Source organism: Plectropomus leopardus, chromosome 18, assembly GCF_026936395.1.
Source record: "Plectropomus leopardus strain MGB_pleo_1.0 chromosome 18, ASM2693639v1, whole genome shotgun sequence".
Taxonomy (NCBI): Eukaryota; Metazoa; Chordata; class Actinopteri; order Perciformes; family Serranidae; genus Plectropomus; species Plectropomus leopardus.
This window is the reverse complement of record NC_142193.1, coordinates 25,052,391-25,078,341: the sequence shown is the minus strand read 5'-3', so window position 1 is coordinate 25,078,341 and position 25,951 is coordinate 25,052,391. Positions and strand designations below refer to the sequence as shown.

General features: G+C 41.0%; 1 protein-coding gene across 2 annotated transcripts in view; it reads right to left on the bottom strand.

The window, feature by feature from the left end:
- grin2aa (glutamate receptor, ionotropic, N-methyl D-aspartate 2A, a) overlaps positions 1 to 25,951 on the bottom strand; it is a 187,504-nt gene that overhangs the window by 153,274 nt on the left and 8,279 nt on the right. The window contains exon 3 of one of the 2 annotated variants that reach the window (XM_042504779.2): positions 21,628 to 22,131. In XM_042504779.2, coding sequence (XP_042360713.2) covers positions 21,628 to 22,128 — 501 coding nt within the window. In that variant the 5' untranslated portion in view covers positions 22,129 to 22,131. Of the gene's footprint in view, positions 1 to 21,627; positions 22,138 to 25,951 lie in introns of those variants that run through there. The other variant, XM_088090923.1, reaches the window with a different exon arrangement.

The following is a 25,951-nucleotide window of genomic DNA, read 5'->3' as shown; positions in this document are numbered from 1 at the left end:
GAAGGACCGGTGTTAGGATACAGGATATCAAACGCAGGCTGACGGATGCCATGTACAGAACAAGCCAAGTCAAGGTCTTTGTAGAGGAAGAAACGTTATTGCAAATGAAATATCATGCCGCTGACGAGCCACATAACTGTCTGCATTTTTGAAGCTTCAACTGGTGAAATTTTCGTGGCAGTTTTACTGTAACAGCCTATTTCATCCTGTTTGACGGAGACACAATTCATTCACACAGTGTCAAACACAAATTAGTCTTAAATAATAATAACAAATTTCCCATGTTTGGCCATGAGAGTGTCAAATCTTTCCTTCGGTATAAAAATGATACAATTATCGACTAAAGCTTTGAATTAATCCTCAGTATTTTTATATTTTATCTGTACATATATCAAATTTTCTTTGTTATTGAGCAAGACCATGAAGTCAACAGTTGGGGGACCAAAACCGCAGGGCAGGACTCATTTCCTACTATATTAAATTATTTATCATAAGCAAGTAAATGTTTACATTATGTGCAATAAATTAAAGATTCTACTGTCTACATAAATTACTTATGCAATGCAACTGACACTTAACTCAGACTTCACATGGGCTATCTGACAAATAGCATCTGTCCACACAATATATCTTAGAACTACTACTGCCTTGTATTTGGGGTTTGGGGTATGTTGTTTAAGTAAGAAAGGTTATGGATACAGCCAAAATGTATCCAAGGTTATCCGACAAAATAAAATATAGGTAAAAATGCATTGATTAATTGTTTGAAGAAAACAATCTAATAGTTTGTGAAAATGTGTTTTTGTGTGAAGAGTTGTGTATTCATCCTTGTGGCTGTATTTTTCTTTTTTCTTCTATTTCAACTTCTTCTTTTAACTTTAAGAGCCTCCTGTGAACCGTGTTGTGAATTAGCATTGCAAACACTAAGAACAGTGGATCTGTCTTTTTTTTTATTTTGTTTTCTGCATAAACCTACAATTCTACAGCTAATGTGGTAAAAATAAAATGAACCATAACTACAATTAAAATCAGGAAAGCTAAATAGAAGATTAAAATGTGTTAAGCTTTGAATTAAGTATCGAATCAACTGGTGGGTGGTTAAAAAACAAAAAAAACTTTTTTTTTTGTTTTTTTCACCTACTCTTTAGCAGTTAAAGGTCCAGTGTGTAGGATTTAGTGGTATCTTGCAGTGAAGTTGCAGAACTGAAACTTCTCCTGTGTAACAAGTGTATAGTAGAACTACAGTGGCCAATGTGAAAACAGGAAAATGCAAATGGTCCTAATCTAGAGCCAGTGTTTGATTTGTTCATTTCAGGCTACTGGAAAGGACCCACTCTCAAATAATATTAAGGTAACAAAATCATGATTCTTAGTTTCAGGGAATTATACACTAAAGAAAACATAGTGATATTATTAAATATCTTTTCTGCCAATAGATACCCCTAAATCCTTCACACTTGTTCTTCAAAGTAAGAGTACATAACTACATTTCTTTTAACAAGACATAGTAAAAAGTATTATCTATTTATTTGACTATGTTTTCTACTTGCCCAGCAACCTTTTATTATTTTTTTCCCCAATAAAATAGAGCAACATATTTTTAAATACTATAATTTCAGTCGACACGAATAGCCGTCTGATCCAAATTCATCCACCCCGCTCAGGTTTCATGTTGCAAACAGCTCCTTTCTGTGGCGGAACAACAGTGAAGAAGTGGTCCATTGTTGCAGGCAGTAACACAGAGCCTGCCAACTGCTTTTCTATTGAAAACCCAGAGATGGCAGACCAAAAAAAAACACATGTATGCTCACACACAAAGTACAATAGGTGTGAGGGGGAGTTAAAGGAGAAAGATATGGGTACTTTCAGACAAGAGACAAGGACAGAGGTGTCCGGGGGGAGGCCTGTTTAGAAAGCACCTGCCGACGACCCCTAAGGAGCAGACAGATGATTCGCCACAGGGACGGGAACACCTGACAGCTCGCACACGCACACACACTGCATCTGAAAGAATATGTGACTGCAAGCTGAGTGGGAACCTTGAAAACAATTTACCCCCTTCAACACACACACACTTTCTCTGTGTGTGTCTTTCAAAGACACACGCAGAGAAAGTGACTGTAAAATGCTGTAGCAGGCAGAAATAAGCAAAGAAAAGCACAAAGCAGGGGGGAGAATGAGGAGAGAGATGTCATCCCATCATAAATGTACTGGCCTTTTTTATATTTATCCTGTTATTATGGGCTTGTTGAGGAGAAGAAAGTAGGAGGAGAGGAGAGAGGAGGAGAGACAAGGAAAGGTAGTGAGGAGAGATGTGATCCCATTAAGCTGGTCTATCACCGCAACCCCTGCAGTCATTTTGCCATCACAAAACTGTCTCAGTAATCCTGCACTCTGTGTGTGTGTATGTGTGGGTGTGCGTTAAAATTGTGCACACGAGTTAGGAAAAACATATATAAAACATGTAAATGTGATCTTCTGAATGCCGTCTTTTCTTGTTTGTTTTCTGTTTGCTTGAAAACTGTCACGCTGGGCTCACACTGTTATCAGTATGGAAACACTAGCGCTAATACATCATGTTTGGACCAACTGCAGCTACATTAGCACAATTTTCAGACATTATGACAGGTGCGGGGGGAAACTGAATTTCAAAATGTTATCTCGGCCCTTTGATACCATCATTCGATATGTTTTAGTCATCGTCTTCTCTACTTTTCCCAAGTGCAGTTGACTTTGGGGGCTGAAAAAGTTTCCTAAATGCATCCTGAAGACACCTATCATCACCAGCATCGTGGGAGGAAAACTGCTGTGCTAACTGTTAAATCATTAAATTCTCATTTGCAACATTTCCTTGTTTATGAGATAAAGTGGTAACAATGAAAACAATTTCTGCTGTTGCGATGGCGCTGGAGGGCTCACTCCGATTGTTTGTCAGTTAGTGACAGGTACAAATTTGCTAATTAAATGTTGAGAAAGTCTCCAGCTGGAATGGGTGTCTCTAACGTCTGTTTGTATTTTTTATGAAGTCACGCCTGGAATTATTTTGTGTATAAATGACCAGTTTCCTCAGTGTGATGACTGTGTTGTCTAGACGCTGGGCTCCTATCTCCTTCGTCTTCATTTTCTGTGTAAAACACTGACTTTAAATGGCTCTGGAAAAAACAAATGACATTCAAGAGTGGAAACGAGACTCAGTAAGCTTAAAAAAAAAAAAAAAAAGAATATACAGTAAAAAAAATATATACTCAGCACTCAAACAAGAGAGAATAGAATAAAGGAGAAAAGGATATTTGGATAGCTGGCAGATGGGTTTCTTATGGCTGTCACTATAACAAACATTACTCACTAACCAACATCAAAACTGCCCTCACCCCCCCCAAAAAAGGTACAGTATCGGTCAATTGTTCAGACATTTACAACTTGCAACCCACAGTATTCATCCAAACAGTCTATCTGTCACCTCAATCACCAGATTAAATGTTGGCATTGTACATTTCTGCCAACTGCAGTTACATTTGTGTGTTGTTGTGTGGCAATGCCAACATTTTTTTCTGCCGACTTGACTGAGTATATTAATTTTTCAGTAACAAAGACACAAAACCTCTTTGGGAGGTGGTTGATGTGGACAGTACAAGTCCACAAAGCAGTCTGTATGCTACCTCCTAATGTACCACCATGATGCTGGTTTTCTTTAACAGACCCAAGTAGTTTTAGTTGCCTAAACCTCCCCAGACCGTAATTATGCAGATAGAGGATCAGAAAACACCCATATGAGTCACTTTTTTTAACACTCTGTCACTTTATTTAAATGTCTACTAGTAAAAATGCTTAAGATGCACTATTGGGAGTTGTCAGTGTTCTCTCTTATCTACTTCAGTTACCTTAGTTTTCTAAATCAGTAAAGGTGCATTGATTATTGGAGCCAAATCTTGCCGTTGGAGAAATGTACTCAGTGAGTGTAGCAGAGCACACACAGATGAATGAACTACTGTATCGAATAAAGTAGCTGTTTTTACTGTTGGATTATAGGATACTGCTAAACACACACACACATACACACACACACACAGATTGGGCAGAATGCTAAATGAATAGCTACAGCTGGCCTTGGTCTGCAGTGACAGCACTGCAAAGCCATCATTTATGTGTGTGTGTGTGTGTGTGTGTGTGTGTGTGTGTGTGTGTGTGTGGTGTGTGTGTCTGCGTGTGTGTGTGTGTGTGGACAGTAATAAATTACAGCAAGTATTCTGCAGGGAGACTGTAGTTAAATGAGGGAGCTTTTAGTCTTCATCAATAGCTAACTGTGCTTAACATTGTGTGTCCGTGTGTGTGTGTGTGTGTATGCGTGAGTGCGTGTCATGGTGTATGGTTGCATATGTTGTGTGGCCTCACTATTGTGTGGACCACAGGAAGAGTAGCTGATGTATATGCATCGAATAATGGGGATCCTATGGAAATAAAAACAAATAAAATACCTGCACTTTGCTTCTTTTAAACATATTCAAGCATATTCTAACACACACACACACACAGTAACCAGTGTTTAAGTAGTATATGGATGTAAATTATGTTTGGCAAGTCTGTAGTCATTATGTGCATGTTTGCGTGTGTTAAGAAGCAGCTTGTGTCCAGTAAAATGATATCGCTTTGACATAGTTTACAAGTTTGTGTTCTTAATGTGTGCGTGAGTGTGCATGTCTCTCTCTGTCATAGCATATTTCTCAGTAGGCCTCCACTAACAATGCCCTGTCCTCCTTGTCAAGGTTGGGCTGAACTAACATCTCAAACACACACACACAAACATACAAAAAAGCTTGATCACGTTGCACCCACACGCCCCAGTCTGTGCATACAAACATGCAATAATTCAGCTCATTATGACTCCTCACCAGCCATTCTAAATGAGCTATTGAAATTCAGTGATTTCGATTAATTCAAACCCCTCAATAACAAACTGCAGTGTCTATTCATTCAGGAGCTTCAGTATTGGAGCTCAGAAAGCCAGGGTCAGCCAGGCAGAGCGTGGGTTTGCTGCAGTGAAGAGAATAAAGGATCACTTCTCTCAAGGACGGCTTACCCAAGCTTTCACAAAGTGGTGATTTACCTGGAGACAGTGTTGGGAGGAATTTCGTGATAAGGACAAGATGTTTGTTAGGAAGTTGTGTAAATAAAGGTGTATTTTAAGGGCACACGTATCAGTATATCCAGTGATGCTCTGTAAAGGGATGTTCACTATCTTGAATTGAAAGACTGGTGGTATATTTTTCATCTGCAAAAGTTTTGAAAAAAGATTTCTTTTTTATTTCGCCCAGTTAATGATCAAGCATATTCACAGCAGTCCTCATAAAACATTTTCATAAACCCAACTTCTCTTTCTTCTATGAAAAATCTATGCGACAACAAGAATTCAGTCAAATTAAGAGATTTATGAAGGTTCAAATGTAACAGTGATGCAGCAGAACCCCAAGGATTCAGTGACATGAGAAACCATTAAAAACAAATGAACTGATTAGCTCCATGTGCATGTCGCAATCACCACCCCTTCTCCTAATCAAGAACCATAAAAAAGCAAAATAAAACTGACAACAAAAATTAAGTCATGCTTATTTTGTTAAATAATTTTAAACATCTGGTTTGCCAACATAAAGATCTAAATGCTGTTTCAAAGTCTTCTCCGCACTGCCAAGAATACAATTCTGGCAGGATAGACCTTTTTTTTAGTTTGGATATTTAGTGTGTACAATTTAAAGACTTTAAGACCACAAAAATATATCCCTCATAAGATTGACATGTTCTTCTGTTTTTATGGTAGTTGCCTCAATGTTGCGTCTACAAGGTTGTTGTCATGCACTGTATGCATGTTTTCCTATGAAAAGTAACACACCAAAATTTGTAGATATCCTACATAATTATGAGCCCGTAATTCATGTATAATCCATGTATCTGATAAGGCTGTGATCGCACGATCACTGCGCTGAGGCCATGAGAATGACACCAGTCCCGTAAGGAGGTGGGGTGGGGTTTACAACATATACCATATGTCTAATGGCTGGTTAAGCTCACACAATTACAATGACTCAAGAAGACCACTTAGAGAAACATTTGCATAATTATTAAACGAAGTCAGCTGCTTACTGCTGGTATGAGGCCACACACAAAAACCTACACCTCCATCGCAGGGACACCCAAAAGTGGAATAAAGGGGAAAGTTTCCTTGGACGCAAGCAATATTTATTTATTTTTTTGGTACGCAACAATTAAATATAAATAAAAATAAAATACAGGCAGCAGGACACATATACATTTTTTTTTTTTTTTTCCCTTAAAAATATCCCGGAGACTCAGGTGAATCACTACAGCCACATGTAAAGGTTACACTCCTGTTGGCTTCTGTGCCTCTGGACAAAAAGTGACTGCAAACCCTGCCCTGTATCCTTAAATAACAGCCAGGTGAAGCTCAGATACCTTTCTCTGGCCACAAATACTATGGACTCACTCCATCTATCTCTACATCCCTCTCTTTGTTTCACTCCCTCTCTTCTCTCTCTCAGGTGTTTCGGCAGGTAAAAACCCCATTTCCCTGTTCCCCTTGGGGAGCACTGACCTAACTGTCGGTGCTCCCCGGAGTCCCGGCTAACTCCGCAGACCCATTTGTCAATGTTGACCCTGAAACACTCCCTCTTTCACCCCCTCCATTCGTCTTCCCTCCCTTCTTATTTTCTCTTCCTCTGGTACTTCTGCTAAATTTAAATCCTCCCCATATGTCTCGCTGTACACCCGTCCTCCCAAACAGACTATAAAAGCACCGAAGGCTGGATAAGATGGACAGAAACGGGGAGGATAAGGAAAAAGGACAAAGGAGGAGAGGAAGAATAGATGAGGAGGGCTAATGGCAAAGCTGGAGTGAAGTGGAACACCAAACTAGAGCATATACATCAGGCGCTAAAATAATGTGGGGTCAGGGTCAGCAAGCCCACATATGGCCATGATGTGTTCTGTATAAATCATTATGTTATTTAAAAACCTCATTATTGCATTGTAGCATTTTTCAGCTTAACTTTACTGTTTGGGTTTAGTGGCACCACTGTACTCAACCTCATATTCAAGGGTATTGACCTAAAAAGCTCTAATGAATGAATCTCTATAAACAGATATTTGCATATTTATGCAGATTCTGTATGCAACTGGACAAAATCTTGGTCTGAGTAGCCTACTGGTTTCTGTTTGTAGTCCATTTGTAGTCCGAGTAGCATTGCCCAATCACATTTGAATAGCATGTAAGCAGTCCGTTTGAAGAGGCAGTAATTATTGGTCGAAATGCTATCTCCTAACCTATTGGCTATCATCCAGTGACAATTAAGCTTCATTTTGGCTTTTCTGAAAAATGTATCTGCATTTTTATGGAGGTATCTGTTTGTAGAGGTTAACTGAAAAGACTGGTGCACAGAAGCGGGATTTGTGGCCTGATAATCCACTGGCTACAACAGATCTCCTAACATACTGGCAGCAGTCCCGAGAGGTTTATCTTCGTCAGACCAATAACCGATGGTTTCCAAGACAGTTAATGAACCAACCGACTAGCTGGTGTGTGGAGACCAAAAACAGAGGAGAGTAAATATTCATCTTACATTCATCAGGTGTCCAGAAAACAATTCAAAATGAAATGCTGCTCCATATCTGTATGATGTGGTGTAACTGTTTACCAACAAGATATGCGAAAGTTGTATTGAGAGCTTGCTCTGCTGCCAGCAAGTGGCCAAATATCACTGAAAAGTACCTTAAATAGCCTTCAGCAAGTGCATACTTCTGATGGTAACCACTAGCTTTTTGCTCCGCCTTACACATAGCTTATCCATGGTAGGGGACTTGATCTCTAAAAGGCATCCAGTGGTAATTCAGAGGTGACTTAAAATACATTTAATCTAGGGTTGTTGGGATATACTGAAATTGAAATATTGCTGTTGTGTCAATAATATGCATATGATAATATTCTGTAAATAATGCAGCGCCTCTAAAGTCATTTGGGTTTTTTTTGTTCCTGCTTTGTCTCCTTCCCCCATGCCATGTGGTTGCCTTTTCTCTTTTTAATTAATTAAGTGTAATTGCTTTGTAAGTTTTTGACCAGTCATGGCTTCTCTCTCTCCACCCCTCTACAAACGTTTTTCAAGGTTTCTAGATATCATAACAATATCATTATCATGAAATCTTTTGGCTACATACTGATGTTTTGAAAACCAGATATCATGCCAACCCTACTTAAAACTAAAAACATTTAGTCTTTGAGGCAAAAAAGTCTATAATATTTTTTTTTTTTACAAAGCAATATGCTTGAAAGTGCTCAGTATCAATTTACATAATTTTGGCGTCACAAAAATTAGAAAATCAACACACTACCAAATAAGGTGCTGGCCCGACATGAGCCAGAAATCATATGAAAAAAAGATTGATCTTTGTTATTAATTTAAGTCAGGGTGACAAATCATCAGGGAAAACATGAGCAAGAGATGGAAACCTTTTCAATATATTAATTTTGTATTTACATTTTTCCGAAGCTCTAGCCTCGTCACCTTGAGTACCAGGAGGACGGATTTGCAGGTCATGCAGTGTTGGCATTAACAGAGGTTGCATACAGTAATTACAGTATGCGGGGAGGGGGGGTTAATAGGATGCGCTCTGACTTTTCTCAGCAAAAACCTTATCGCTAATAACCACACACTATCAACTTAATTAAAGACTGCCTCTTTAAAAGCCCCTCAGCCCCTCTCTGCTTTTCTTTCCACTTCTTATTCTATCTTTAACTCTCATTTGTGCTCATTCCATCTTTCTCTCTTTCTCTCTCTCTCTCTCTCTCTCTCTCTGTTGCTTTTTGTTTCCAAGGGAGAAAGCTGTTGAGTCACCCTTTCGTTGTCCCCATTCTCTTCTTTCTATCTTCTGAAGTCAGCTGAATTCCAAAACACTTCGATCTAAAAAGCTCACTGCACTACGTCAGTTGCATGATGTGACACGACACTTTAAGGACTACATATTAAGGACTCTGGAGTTTAAAAAGAACCCAGAGTGCTGAGACAAGTTGCAAATGACCTGAAAACTAAAAATAGTTCCTTCAAAAAAAGTCGTTTGCTGCAGCATTTAAACTGGGGAGACAAAAATGCAGAGGGACACTCTTGTAGCAGTTGAAGCCTACATATAATCTACTGCATAACTGTGCTTACAAATCATGTAGCTGTCACACTATTAAGAACTATATCTGTGCCATTTTCATGTAAAACATGCTTGATACCTTACCTTAACATGTAATGCCAATGTAAATCTCTCAAACATGTGTGACAGCACAACAAGCCAACACGCATGAGCTGAGGCTTTTAAAATTCTACTTTCATTTCTGGAGGGTTTAAAGTTTGCAAAGCACATGTAGCTTCCAACACAGTCGGACACAAGGACTCTCAAGTTTCTTGTCAGCCTCGACAAGATCTCTTAAGTTGTCTTTCATGTTAAAGGATGTGATGCAGCATCTTTCTTTTTTCTTTTTTTTCTCCAGAGCTGAAGTTTTAAGAGCAAAGTGCAGGTTGTGCATTACTTGGAAAGTGAGCGAGAGAGGAAGAGAGAGACAAATAAACCGAGTGTGCCAATAAAACATGAATAATGCCATTTTCCTGAAAGCCCCCCACGGTGCTCGCAGCTTGTTCGCTGCTTGTCACACGGGGACGTTCTTACAAGTCACCCCCCCTCCTCCCCTTTCTTTCCCCCCACCCATCCATCCATCCATCCTTGCGCCCATCAAGCTCGCTACTTCAGAACAATTAAGGTTGACTTCATGCTCCACGGGGCTTTCCATCATAATGGAGAGACGAGTGAAACAAGGAAGAGGCTCGTCGGAGGGATATTTAATTCATGTCACTCTCACTGCCTGCATCTCTGCCGTTCCCTGTCTTTTAGCACAGCTCACTGCCCCCAACATGGTGCAGTGCTGGGCTGGGCTACACTGCGCTAACACTAAAGGAGAGGGACTATGGTCCGTTTTAATGGAATTGTGTTGCTACGCTATAAGGGAGCTCTACACAGGATGCAGAGAAGCGAGCCAGCCGCGTTCTGATTGTGCTCGTTTCGCTGCAGACACTGCGGAGTAATGTGGCAGCAGCATTTCTGCATGACTGTGTGTGCTGCATGGATACTCGTGTGTGCTCTTTTAAGTCCAAAATAGACGGAGTAGAAGGGGAAGAATTGGAGGGAGAGATCGAAAAAGCAACGCCATTAAAGAGCAAACACTCTGTTCCTGAAACTATAGGAAAGGCAAGGGAATATAGCTTTGTTAAGTGCTGTGTGTGCGTGTGTGTGTGTGTGTGTGTGTGTGTGTGTGTGTGTGTGTGTGTGTGTGTGGACGGGTGCATGGAAGAGGGAGTGTGGGGTGCAGCTGTTGCCAACTCCTTTCGACATGGTTTTGGTACCAGGAGAAATCTCTCACTACGATCTTCAAACACTTAACAGCGATGAAGAAAAAGACAGAGAGAAGGTAGGACAGATAGACTTTCAAGATAAGATGTGAGATGCAGATGAGAGGAGGAGATGATAGAGAAAGAAAGCTACACACCTAGTTTGATAGAACAAAACAGAGAAACTGCGAGATTCTGGTGTGAAAAAGGTTTAAGTATGTGCTGTTTTTTTTTTTTTTAATGTGGAACTGTAGCTCCCAAGTAAGAGCCGACATGGCTTTGTCACTGTTTTCCAATGACCTATTTAAAAATGTTTTCAAAACACCTCTGCAAATGTCTCCTGCCCGATCTAGCTGAAGTTTGAGGAGTGGGAGGTCCGTTTTTTTTCCACGTTTTTTCATCTAATTAGATCAAACTTAAAGCAAGTGACTGTTGTCTGACCTCCCAGCACGGTGGATTTTTATTCACATCCTGAAGCAGCTCAAAGGAAAGACGTCGTAGTGTTTTTTTTTTTAATAACTGCAGAAACAAGCCCAGAAAATGGACTGCACCCATAATAATGGAACACAGACGCCACACTGCACCACAGAAATGTGAGCGCACATTCAGTGCGAGATGAGGATGTGTGGATGGCATCACTCAGTATAATCAAGCCTTCGTGACCTCATAACAGGTTGTTAATAACTAAGCACCTTTATTAAAAGCTCCCTGGTTTCCCTTCTGATTACTGATTCTGATGTTCAAACCCCTATACAGCCTCGCCGACCTCATTTCCTTGGCTGCCATTTTGAATTCACATCATCTAAGGCTGAGAAACTGTCAAGGAGACTATAACTTTTGAAAACTATCTCACTAACGTAGCAAGTCGCTCTGCTAGCCTTCTATAGCCAGCACACATACTTTAACACTTGTGGCTGCAATGGGGCAAATATAAACATTTTAATAAATGAATTTTATTAACCAATTTCTGATTTTGATCATAAATTTAAAAGCAAGTGTGTTAAAGAAGGTGAGAAATTAAGAGTAAAAGACAAGACAATGCATTTTTTCCACCTAAATGTTTAAGTTCTGGTCGACACGTTAGTTGTTACATTAGTCCCTTGTGACAAAGTATTATTTCAAGGCAATTTTCACTGTTTGTGAGCAACACTTAATTTGCAGCAGCAAAACAGAGCTACACAGCCATCCATTCTGAGATGCTCCTCTGTTTTTCTTTCTAATTTCTTCTTTCTTTCTTGTTTAAAGGGATGTTCGCTTTTTTTAAAGTGGAGTTGTATGACGTACTTATCCACAGTCAGTGTATTACATAAAGTAAATGTCAGTCAGCACTGACACGGTTCACCTGCCTGTCTGGAGTAGCAGGCAGGTGTACGGCACAGAAGCTAAGCAATGTAGTGGTGTGGAGGGGGTCAGCAACAAGTATTTATATATCCTTATAATATTTAGAATATTTTCACTGCTTTACCTTGCCATCAAACAGCAATTTCCAATGAGGAACTAATGCCGTTACACTGCAATCTTCAAAACCAGACTCCATTACGAAAAACAGCAATTTATCATCACTGAACATGGGAGTTGCTGTCTTACAACTGCCACAATCAGTTGTTTTGTTTGTGTCATATTGTGACTTTGGTGTTTAAAAGCAATAATTTGGCCTCACCAAATTCACATAAAAACACAAACTAACAAACTGATTGAGGCAGTGTGGACCAACAGCTTGGATGTGACGAGGGCACGGAGGTGGAACTGAGGCCGTTAACAGCTTCCCTGTCTGAAGGGGCTGTCTGCGGCAAGATCCAGACAGTCCCTTTAATGCTGTCTTTAACAATATGATTTTCATTTATGTGTAGATTTGAATGATATTGCAAACAAATTTTGAGATGAAAGGGATGGCATTACAATAAGCATGGGTAGACAAGAGGACCCATTATTCTACTCTTGAAAAAACTGTTGGGATCGACCATAGAAAAGATATTTAATCACGTCTTTACTGATCTATTTCGGAGATTATTATGTGTCGCAGATGGACATTTTATTAAAAAGGCAAAATGTACATTAAAAAATCAGGCTAACTCTTGCTACAGTGTGTGGGCACACACTTTTATAGCCTTTTTTTCTTTGTAACTGATTCTTTATAGCCTTCTGTCATTAGTAGCACACCAGCCCTGTTGGGGATCAGTCCACATATGGAGTCAGGTCTATCTTTTTCAGCTCTAGACTCTCTCTCTGCTGTCTTTAGTATAACAAATACATATTCATGTCAATATAAATAAGGCATCAGGTCAACATCCCTAGGGGCAAAGTTAGTTGATATGTATCTGTGTGTATCTCAGGAACATGAGTGACAGTAGGCGGTAATAATAAAGTCTGAAAAACCAGCCTCTCACTCACATCTCTGTCTCTCTCCCTCCACTATAACTGTGATTGACAAGTCCTCCTGAAAGATGCTTCTAGTTAATAAGTAGCTGTCGCTCATAATGAAGCAGTTTGCAGTATGTACCAAGAATTAAGATCCACTGAGGTTCTGCAGCTTAAAGACCAACGTAGACAATTTAATCAGACAATTTTAACGTTCAGAAAACGAGGATGCGTTTCTTTGAAGGCTTCGGGAGCTTTTTTAAAAATATTACTCTCACATTGATGCAATTGCCTCGTGACACAAAGACGAGGAATGAAAAGACTTTTACAGCCAGCAACTGCATGCATGTGTTATCTGTATATTAGTCAGGCTTAAGCTGAGATGACAAAATTCTCTCCTCCAAAGCTGTGATAGCTGCGTTCTTCTCTGTGTGCCTCTTCAGTCTCTCGGTCGCCGGGCTTACGTTATATTTATTGTAGGGTATTTCTGTCGGCTTATGGCGGCTGACAAGAGCCGAGTCAAGCAGATCAGAAATTCAATTTACTGCTGAGACACTTGGGTTAATCAACACAAAAAAGAAAGATGGATAGACGGACCCACCCTTAAAAAGCACACACACATTAGTCTGACAGTCGCTCAAAAACACAAATGTACACAACAGACAAGAGGATTAGTCTGATGTTAGCCAGGCTGCTGTTTGTTTACCCTTGTAACGACACCACAGAGTGACAACACACTCTATCTGGCACACACAAAAAACACTTGTACAGTAATAATGGCGAACAAATAGTTTGAATAGATGTTAATGCAGCACTGATAATCGTTGCCGCTCGTCAAAAGCATGCAGAGCAAGGATCGAATGTTACTTCTCACAGCACGAGCGGCTTCTGCAAAAGCAGTGTGATGCGTTCAGTGCAGCGAGATAACGGCGCACTAAGCAGCAGCGGAGGGGTAAAATGGAGAAGATGAAGTACGTAAGGAGATTAAAGACTAAAGTAAACGAGTACAACATTAAAATCAATTTATATTCCAGTTTAGCTATCACATAACGCAGTGTTAGTTCTTCCATCCTGAGCCTTTTGTCAATTAATTTAAGAGTAGAGAAGATGCTTTGGGTAGTAAGGGTCATAACTTTGATTTTTACAGTGCCAGGGCTACCCATTCAGTTGATGTTATCACAGAAAAGGGCTTTTACGGCTCCTGACCCTACCTGGCTGCAGCTGTCACTGTTAAAAATGCACTTTGCAAGCATCCCTGTGCTTGTGTAATGTGGGACTTGTGTGTGTGTGTGTGTGTGTGTGTGTGTGTGTGTGTGTGTGTGTGTGTGTGTGTGAGCTGGTGTATGAGCGTGCATGTTGCTGCAATCTCTGTATACACTGCTGCTGTTCCTGAGGCTGAAGATCCCTCCTGAGAGACTTAGGGAGAGACACGCCGTGAGAAAGAGGAGGAAGAGAGGGAGTGAGAGTCGAGAACACTGATAGAGGAGGAGGAAAAGATAGCTGAAAGATGAAGAGGGAGAGAGACGAGGGGAATGAGGACAGAGCGAGAGACAGAGTGAGAATGGGGCTCAAACTATGCAGCACAAATACAAACTTTCTATACTTCGGAACAGATGCCATCAGGGAAAGCCAAAAAATAAGAGGGAGGAGAAGATAAAAAAAGAGGGAAATATACTCATAGAAAGCGCTAACAGCTCCATTTCCTCTAGTCCCACATATTCATTCAAATCGATTCCCTTTGAGAAGTGAGAGGCCATTTCTCATCTGCGAGACGGCTCCATCTAGCTATTGGAATTCATACAGTAGCTGCACACACACACACATGCACACATAAGTGTTTCTATCTTTACAGTAACATACAGACACGCGCAAATCCTACACACACCAAGAATGCAAAACAAGGAGCGCTAACAAGTAAAGTGTTACCATGGGAATCTCACTGAGGACAGTCTTACCGAAGTAATAGGATATCTGACAACACCCCAGTGATGTCATTATCGCAGTCTGGAACCCACACACGCACACAGCCAATTACAGACGCACAAATACAAATTGCCTTTGTTGGTGAAGAATTGATATACGGTCACATAGATACACACATACAGTATACACAGTACAGAGGTACAATGCACTTTTGTGTACACACGAGCACAACATTCCCTGCACGGAGGCGTGTGACAGTGCAGCAGGCCCTGTGGTTTAGCAGGCTGAAGACGCTCCAGTTAAATGACAGTATGATTTAAGCCAAACAAAAACAAACGTCTCTGCACAGTAATTGGACAAACTCATGAATGATATCATAAATTGTTATTTCTATCCACTCTCTCTCTCTCTCCTTCCCTCCCTTCCGCCCTGATTTGCTATTTGACATGAGCAGGAAGCAACAAACACCAGAGTGCTTGTCTATGTGTGTGTGTGCGTGTGTGTGTGTGTGTGCGTGTAATTATACCGCCTGAGGGGAGACAACAACAGGGATGGATGAATAATGTCCTTTGATCACAATAACACCACACACACACACACACACACACACAAACGTTTGCATCTACTACATTAATGCTGGCAGTTACATCAGGTGTGTGTGGTTAGTTGGTGTAAAAAAACTTTTTTCCAGCCACAAGCCTCCAGCCACTGGCCCCCCATGACAGCTGCCAGGAAACACATACACACATGTAAACACAAATACAAGGAGTTTGAGAGCACTGGAGTTTATCAATATGCATGATCACAGAAGCCTGTTCATCCGGGATCCACTGACAAATGTCACCATTATGGATCAATAAATTACATAAATACACTTGCAGCGTGTTGGCATACTGAATGTGTGTTTGTGCGTCATTGTTCAATGAGGTAAATGGAAACATTGAGTGTCAGTGACTGCTACAGGGTTTCCCTTGTCACAATCATGGAGTCCAGTCAGGTCAAACTGTCAGGTGATACACTGTAAAACTCTGAACTCTGCTTCTGTTTTCTGGGCAAAACTGGCTGATTAAAACTTTCCTCATAAAGATATGTCATCTGACTGACCGAGAGATTCATGTATTCCTACACACGAGGCAACTGAACATATAAACTACTGACAACCACTTCCACTCCATTCAAATTTTACACTTCTGTGCTGTTCCCAAAAATTATATTATGAAATTATATTAATATATGATACAACATTATATATATATACATATATATATACTCTCAAAGTTATTTTATTACCAATTAAAGACTAACGTCTGTTTTACAACAACAACCTCTTTGACTGTGGTGTTGGACAACACGACAAGTGACAAAATCTTAATAGTATTTTTTTTATTTTTTTAGTGGAGGTGTCAGAGGACTCATCTGGGAGTCTCAGACTTTGCTTTGCATACTGAGGCATACGAAGAGCGTGTGCTCCGCTAGGCATCAGCGAAAATATTCATTAATTTGTTTGAATCATTGAATAATTAATTAATCAACCCATGTAAATGAAGTGTCACTCGTTTAAAACGCTCAAGGGATGAATATTGAAGTGAAAATACTGCGTGTGTGACTGCATGTTCAATTTGGGAGTAGGGACATATTTTGGAAAGTGGGAAATTTTGGCCGATCATCATTTTGGGACAAACCTTTACAGGGTTGTTTGTGGATTCGGACTTGGTTTTAAGTTAGGGGTACGAGTCCAGGGAATGCATGATATCAATGCAAGTCCTAACATGTATAGAAAGACAAACGTGTGTCTATGTGTCCATGTGGAGGCTAAGGTGACATTAATGTGCAGGAGCAAAGGCAGGACTGATGTGGCATCATACATAACACACACACACACACACACACACACACACACACACACACACACACACACACACACACACACACACTCTCATATCTGCACTGCTGCAAAACATTAAAGAGCATCACAATATTCCCCAACTCTTTGAACACTTTCTGTTTTATTCAGAAGCAAAGTGTTTGTTTTTCTTCACGAAGCCAAACAGAGAGGGACATCTCCCATCGCTGCTGTTAACACATCTGGTGCATGCAGACCACGATTAAATTCACAAGCCGTGCTCTGAGGAAGCGCAGGGAAAAAGAAAACAGCTGCAGCAGCTAGAAGACATCCGACAAATCAAACTGAAGTGTCAATAGACAGCTCTGAGTCGGGACAGACACTAACAAAGACTTAAGAAATACAGAGAGTGTTCGTGACCAACATGATCCAGTTGCCATTATTGACCTCTGAGCCAGTCGATAACCATTTAGCGTGAGCATTACATGAAGCCAATCAACAAGCCGGGCCAGACACCCACCCACACAATCACACTGGGCCAGGAAAATGAGAAAGTGAAAGTCCTACAAAAGTTGTTGCAAGGGAAGAGAAAGAGAACAGAAGAGACAAAAGAATAAAAAGTGTAAAGAATGTCAGTAATGAGTAAAATAATACAAAGTGACATTTTTTTTGTGAGTTTTAAAGGAGCTGCCAGGGTGGTACCTTCGCAGTGGATTGCTGAGAATGCAGCAGAGGGAAGACATTTCTTTCCTTAATCAATAATGTATTCTTTTCAATACAGGCGAATGATGCATTATTCAACAAAGGCTAAGAGATGTATGGGAGGGACTAGCGCAGGGAGATACTGCAACATTTATCTAATTAACAAGCAGGAATGAAAGACGGGTTGAGGGACAATGCAAGGAGAAAGGGAGAAAAAGAAAAGGTATGAGGAAATGAGGCGACAATAGTTCCTTTTTTTTACATAGGGAAGCTCTCAGATAGTACTCTCCAGAGGTTGACTTGGAAACAGCTTGGAGTGGAAGTCCTCAGCTCCAAGAGATTTAGCCTCCGAGTGACGGGCAAAGGAAGCACAAACACAGTAGATTCACTGCATGCTGAGGCATTAAAGCACATATACGCAGAGAAATTTCACGCACGTCTATGCACACACAAGCACGAGGGCGAAATCGTGAATAGACAAACACACTGAGGGTCTTACAAGGCGTAATCATTGGAGGCGAGCTTTTCCTCATATTTCACATGAGGATTAGTGAAAATCTGCATGGAACAGGGCGGCAGAGAGAGTCCGCTACTTACACTTCAGAGGGTAACCGTATAAACCTAACCTACAGAGGGTAAGCAATTATATAAACTTTAAAGGAGGGTAGAAGACGATGTTAACCTTACAAAGAGAGGATGCAACAGAGAGAGGATGCTAGTGGAATCTTAGTCCTTTTTTGGGATAAAAACACACTGCAGCAATCACTAAAAACAGATTTAACTGTTGTAATTTGGTGTGGGGGCGGATATCACACACCTAACACTATCACGGCCATTATACTGCTGACTCGGAATATAAGTTCTGTTATCATATGACTGATCATCTTAACATGCGGTGAGAGTATCTATAAAAACTGAGCATGTTTGGATTATGGATGCTTCGTCTGCTTCGATTTCCTATTAAATGTATTAAATTCCCTTTGATCCAAGAAAATCTGGAGTTTATTATTCTTTATGTGTCCTCAGATACAAAGTACATTAACTGATCTAGGATGAAAATGTTGAATGTCGAGAGGAAACAAAGTATTGACAATGACGATGAAATTTACACATTGTAAAGTGGACTTGAAGCCAACACAGATAAGCTGTTTTCCATATGATCTCTGGACAACGTCCGGGGAATTTTAGCACTTAACAGAAGAGTGTCCGTCTCAGACACGTTATCACCTACTGCAAAAAACCTCACTTTGGTTGAGGCAAAAGCTGGCACCGAGGTAAAGGGTGCAGGAGGCAGAACATAATGCAAAAAGTACCCCCTTGTAATCTGATCATTGAGAACTAAGTCTTCCTCCAGTATGTCTGACGATTTTGTCGTTGGCGCTCACCAAAAGAAAGTTACTGATTCTGGAAATCTCTCCAGTAAGACATTTTTGTCTATCTTTATGAAAATTACCTTTCTTTTTCACCCTTGGTTGGTCTTATTCTTACAGTTTTGCACTAGTCGTATGTTAAAAATGTCATCAACACGCCCACGTGCTCACTGTGAATTCTACGGACAATTAACTGATCTTTTCACACACGGGCTTAATCGGACATTACACAGACTCTGTACCGGGGAGCTGGCAGGGTAAAGCTCGTTTAATGTCCTTTCTAACTGATTCTGACATTTGCGTTCTCACATTCAGCTCCTCCGGGTAATGTCTAGATGAGTTCAGGGTTGCAGAGTATGTGTGAAAGGAGCTACAGTCTGATAAGTTGGGAGGAAAGACGAATAATGTAAGAAAGAAAACAAAGAGGAGACAAAGTGGTGGGTCGAGCACTTTAAAGTGGATTACTTTCCCCTCATCTGTTCCTGCAGAGGAAACGCTCCCGCTGTCAAGGAGCTGAATTGCTACTGTTTCAATGACAGGGGACATGAGGTGTGTGTGTGTGTGTGTGTGTGTGTGTGTGTGTGTGTGTGTGTGTGTGTGTGTGTGTGTGTGTGTGTGCTGCTGAAGGAGGTGATGTGTGGCAGGTGCCAATCAGGACATTCTGTAATTCCCCTCCACTCAGCCTCGCCTCTGGTCAAGCTAAGAGATTATCCCTCACCCCTTCATTTCCCCCCTCCACCCCTCTCCACCTCCTCTATTTCAACACTCCCTCCTCCTCTGCGCTCTCCTCCAACACTCCTCTCCCTCCTCTTAAAGGTGCCACGTGTAGCATTACAGACAGGATCAATAAGCCATTACCGCAGTAACTTTAAGACATTTGTATATTTACTGTAAACAAACAAGATAGTCGCTGAGAGGTTCTACAGTCTCAACCGATCTCTGCACCGCATATTTTATTGTGGGCCACAGGGTCGGATTTGGTAGAGCGCCTAGGAGAGAGATTGCTCGACGGGATGAAATAGGAGGAAGGATGTGATTCTTTCAGTGCGGCTGGAGCTGAAGATTTGTGATTTTCTCGCACTGGTGGATCTTGTAGAAAAAGGTTTATAGAAAAACAATTTATCCTCTTTAGAAAAGTGAAAGAAAGGATAAACTCACTAGTGGCACTGTGTTGTGGGGAATTGGCTAAGATTTATTAAAAATGTTATATTAATTTAAAACTAGAATTACTGCCCCATGGTTGTATGCCCCCACAAACCAGTCGAGATGCTGTTTACAGATTACATCCATGTCTGTGAAAACGTGGATGCTTCAAAAACATCATCCTCCCAACAGCACAGAAGATCTATAATCAGCATAGTTTTAACATTCAGCGTCTGACCAAATGTCTGAGTGTTAAGTAATGGCTAGAAAAGTGTTTTTGCAGAACATTATGATGTCACAATGTGAAATTTTGTCACGGCGAATGTATGAATTATTGACTTATAGCCAAAAACATGTTTTGTGAGATTGGAGTGACCTTTGACAACAAATTCCAATCAGCTCAAGTCCAAGTGGACATTTGTGCCAAATTTCAAGAAATTCTCTCAAGGTGTTCTTGAATTATTGCGTTTACCAGAATGAGATGGATGCAAGGGTACAGTAAACTTGACCTTTGACCACCAAAATCTAATCAGTTCATAGTCAACTCAAAGTGAGACGTTTGTGCCAAATTTGAAGAAATTCCTTCAAGGCAGTTTTGAGACAATGCATTCATGAGAATGGGACGGACGGTCAACGCGAAAACATAATGCCTGTGGCCACAGCTATTGCTGGCACAGAGACATAAAAATACCAGCACTAACAATACCATTACATAAAGACGCCAATTTCATTTGTTTACAATAATCACACCAAGATACTACATCAGTCAATGATTTGACAATGACACATTGATGTTTAAAAATGCTATATGTAGCATCTTTAAGTCTGGTTAACACACTGCCTGGTAAGCCCTCTTTGATCTTCCGGACAAATAACACAGATAAGAATATCCTCATTGTGAATCTGATGAATCCCAGAAGCTAAGCACTGCCTCATGAATCCACAGTATCATGTGCTCTTCATCTATTCCTATTCACACTTCAAAGTGATTGGCACTCTGCATTGCCTTTTCAAATGTGAGAACCAATCAGGGCTCTTGCACTTTGTCTGAGGGAATCCTGCACCATGAATGGAGACTTCCAAGATTACAGCTCACCGTGCCACGCAGTTGCCGTCAGCCAAACTTACAAACACCCACTCCTTCCATATCTCCTCACCCTCCCTACTCTTCAGTCATCCATTCTTCTTCCCTTCCCTCTGTTCTCTACTTTCTATTCTTTTACCCATTCCTCCAAAACTTTTCTGCAGATACTTACCTCATCCTCCTACTCCCTTTACTTCCTCCACATCATCTCCGTCCACCAATGATAGCCTGTTTACTGTCTGTGTTTCTTTTTCTGGTGACCAGCTACAGTCAGTATGCTTACATGATGTTAGAAAAAGTCGAATTACTGTGTTAGACTGACTAAAACTGTAATTTATGCACATTGCTACGATGGCGGAGTCAGTCATACTTTTGTCAATAAATCGATTTTGTCCTGTTGCTTGTATACTGGGACAAGGACAGTAGTCCAATTAAATGGCCTAATGAAGCTATAGTTTGACTTAACTGTGCATGTAAACATACTGACTGATATTTGAAAGGTGCAGCAAATTTGTGAGGATTTCCTCCAGTCTCTTAGCAATATGTGCCATTTGACCCGCTCTTGATAGCCCCCAAAACCAAATATGCCAAAGGTGAAAGGTCAGTGTGTGCTTGATTTTCTCAACTCAGCAAAGAAACTCAAAACCAAATCATTCAATCATCAATTCATTTCAAAAATTCAATTCATCCATTCAATCCACACCCCACCCATATACATAAACTATATCCAAACATTCTTCCAGCAATCATCCATCCATCCATAATTCTCCATACCTTGTCAGCCATGATCATGGACGACCCTCCATGGATGCCCAGGATGGGTATGAGCGTCTGCGATGAAATAAAATCCAAAATCTGGGCGATGGCCTCCTGGTCTGTGCCATCCCCGAACACCACACCGTGGATCTTTGTCCCGGACATCAGGTCGCACATGTGGGTGATGATGCTTTTCGGGTCGGTCTCGTTGACCAGCAGTGTGACCACGTTGACGTCAATGGGGTCCTCCTTGCTCCACAGTGCCCGGATGTCCCGGTCTGAGATATAGCGCGTGCGCCCCAGGATCACTGCAATGTTCAGGACTGGCACTTTTTCTGAGGCACTGCCACCTCGCTGCTTTTGAGCCACCACGGGGTCCGCAATCAGGGTCACGGCCACCAAGAGAGCCAAGGATAGCAGCACACTATTACTGCCACTGCTACTGCTGCAAGTGCTGCTCCTTCTACCCCTCCTCTTACTCCTCTTGCTGCTGAGGGACATACTGCCAAACCACTTCATCCCCTGCATGGGAAAAAGGATGAGGAGAAACAGAACAGATGAAGACAGATCAAAAAGAGAGAGTGAGGTGGCAGGGAGAAGTGTGGAAATGTGATGGCAGAGAGAAAAAGACAGGGGAGATAAATTGTTAATGCACAGCTCTTTAAGCCCACACATTCAGGTTGCATCTTTCTTTTTTATTCCACTTCTTCTCAGTAACGTTATTAAACACATAAACCTTGTGGGGAGGGAGATGGCCTTGAGAGGAAGTTGCGGAGGGGTGAGAGAAAGAGAAGATGACTAACAAGTATATACTTTATGGTCACGACGCTAGGATCAGATGATTCAAGAGCAAGCTGTGCTGTTCGGAAGAGGCAGGCAGACAGTTATACAGTTTACAAGGGTAATATCCTAAACTCAACCTTCACCAGAGATTGACACATAACTTATAAAGGGGACGCTATGAGTGACAGCAATAGACAAACTGTACTGAACATTCTTCTACATTTAACTTCCTGCCAGTTTTCCATCCCATCATTGGGAATAATATTATGTGCATGCTTACTTGTGTAAGAGGGTGACTGAAGGGTCATTTGTCTGTATCACAGTAATATGGGGGAACGGGTTCTGGCAATACATTAAAACTAAAAGTACACTTACTCTTTTTTTCACCCATGCTAGCAGCTAAGGGCATAATTCTTGGGGGGACACATATGAAACTGGGGTTTTGGGGTCCTCCACCAGAAAAACTTGAGCATCAAACACTTAATTTCCTACATTATGGGAAATTTTAAGCACCAATTTTCTGTTACTCCTGCTCCATGATGCTGATGCTAGTTGGACAATCTCTTCACCTGTTAGCCTATTTATTAGATTCTTATATACACGATTAAACATACTGTGTACAGAGTACAAGAGGTAAGTCAATGTCAAATTATATAAAGGCTAAGAAAGAAAGAACAGATGAATAAAAACTAGTGTCTGCTATAAATAGCTTAGGATGCCACTGCAGGCCTTGGACTGGGGGGGGGTGCAGAGGGTTGGAGGAGGGTTTCCTCAGTTGAAAAAAATGTTTCTGTGTTTGTTTGTGTGCATTTATTACTCTGCACCAACCAGAGCAGAGGAGCACAGTGACATCATCATCTCACACAAATCATAACCCAAACCAACCCTCTCACTACAGAGACAGCACTCGCTGGACCTCCTTTGAATGTCCAATGCTCAGAGAGCGTAAAACATTGAGCAAATGTGTGTGTGTGTGTTAGTTTTTCATCATGTGTGAGACATATGAGCAGGTGTGCTGAACAGTAGAGCGTGAGCAAAATCACAAAGGCATGAAACATATGGTCACATAATGTATCCATGTGCACTGCTGACGATTTATGAATTCACTGACAGGGCCGCGTGTTCTTGCGTCAGTGCAGAGCCTGTTGGCGCATGATTGATTCACAGGAGCTGTCGTACATCAAAACCAGCACAGATTTAAGCACTCAGATCATAAGACACTATCCTCATTTACAAACTGCTCCTTCCCATTAACATAAGCTGCAGAACAACACTGTGAAAAACACTGATATATCCACATGTTGCACATTTTGCTACTCTTCTGTTTACTGCACTGCGCACCAACTGGGTCTGACGGGAGCTTATTAGCAAACAGCACTGTCAATACACGATGCGAGTCCTTCCACAATGTAAGGCGTGCATGTGCACAAACCACATGGTACTGACATAATACAAGGCGGGAATGTGCAAAAACGTCCGTCATCTGGCTACGTCATCACCATAGGAATTTCAACATGTCTTAAAAATTGTGCCCAACCTCCAGTCTACCTCCAGGTTGCTCTGATGAGTAAGTAGGTCAATTTTGAGCAACAAACCCCCTTTGGCATTTTTAACTATATTATTGCTATTAGCTCTGTTAGCACCATCAGCAGTTTCAGCACAGCTAGTAGTGCTAGCAAAGTTAACAATGCAAACACAGATTTGCAGGTCAAAACGCAGCTCTCCTGGGCTACCTTTGAGGAGACCAGGGGTACGCACAATATTTCCCAGCAATAACCTCCGAATGGGCAGCGCTGCTAGCTAGCTCCCACCCAATCCGGCCGGTGCTAGGTGCAGAGCGGTCAAGGCTAACATAAGCTAACTAGAGGAGAAAGGCGGTGGGACAACTTGGGCACTATGCAAGTTTTTGCAGCTAGGCAGCAGTCTGTCAGCAAATGTAAAGTCAAATTAAAATAATATATTTACACAAAATTATGTGTAATTAAACAAAATATTAAACTGTCACCACTTCCAAATGGACAGGGCTTTGAATTGCAGGGCTAAAACTCACTGAGTCAATGGAGCGCTACACTAACAGGAAGGCGTCTTGTGATTAACATTGTTTGTGTTCTTGTTTCTTAGAAACTAATCAGTTAGCAGTTAATGGATGTCGGGCTATAGAAAGCAAAATCAAGTGAAACTGACATCACTACCCAAGACACTCAATGGTGTATGAAGTCTGTAATTTCTAGTTTGGGGCTTGTTGCAGGTAGTGCCATCACCACTTTGTATTCACTTGTTACCTTTTTTTTAAGGTTGCTTATAAAATGAAGAACCAGCTACTTAGCTGAGCAATTCAGTTCAAATCATTTTCTGTGCCACCCACATCTGCCAGCTGCTGTTTAACTGGCCTTGTCACTTTCTCAATTGTCAAACTTTTTCATATGCATCCTTCAAATCAAAATACTCTTTGGGTAAGTAATGCAATAAAAAACATATTTTTTTAATTTGCAAAGTTTCTTATTACTGTTCAACCTTATTTGCCCCCAGAAAGAGTGAATGGTGACTAGGTTGTCTATTTGTAAGTATGATGATGGTTTTAGATTATTTTCTGTGGGCTAGGATTTGTCATACCTTGTGATTCTGTAATGAAATTGAGACCAGCAGAAGGCTCTGTTGTGAGCTGAATAATGCATGTGGGCTCACTGTGTCATCCTGTGTTTTTAAAACAAGCGGAGGACTGCTTGTCTCCCTGCCCAACTGAGCATAAACACTGTTAGAGCAGACCTGAGGATGAATCATCCAAATCTTGGTCCATTCACTGCGGGGAAAGGAGCACCGATGCCTAATAGATTCAGAGTGTCAAAAAGTTGTCATCTTCAGTCACCCAGAAGCTGTAGGATTACATGAAGGCTTGCTCTGACAGTTTGTGAAATCTCTTAATTCTATCGGACTGATATTTATTTCTCAGTGGAACGATGGAATATTTTCTTTAAGTCCTGCTTCATGCATTTACACACGTTAACACTGAGAAACAGAGTATAACCACAGTCTGTTCATCAATAAACAGCTTCTCCAAACACTTCCTGTTACATGTACTTCACTAAAGAGCAACATCCATGTTGCTGGCTACTTTCAAGGTCTTGCTCAAGAGCACTTGGGCGCACTCGACCTGTCAAAAGGCTTAACACTCAAGCCCTCTGGTTGAAGGAGGGTCTTCATAATTACTAGACCGTCCTGCTTCTGCAGCTGCTGCTATTATAATTTTAAATATTACATTTCACTATTAATATCACAGTATCAGTTGGACCATCAAACTATTCAAATGCTTTTCATCATCAGGAGTTTCTTGGAGTTACAGGAGAGTTATGAAGCCCACACCATCTGGAAGATCTGAGCAGAGAAGCTGAATAAGACCTGCTCCACTGCTGCAAAACTGTTACATAAATGCATACTGTACACTTGCTGTAAAGGGATTTGGGGAAAATCTATATGCTTCCTCTGTCTTCATGAATACAATGTATGAACTGAGGATGATAGAAAGCTACGATGCCATTTCAGGACACACACTAACCTCCTC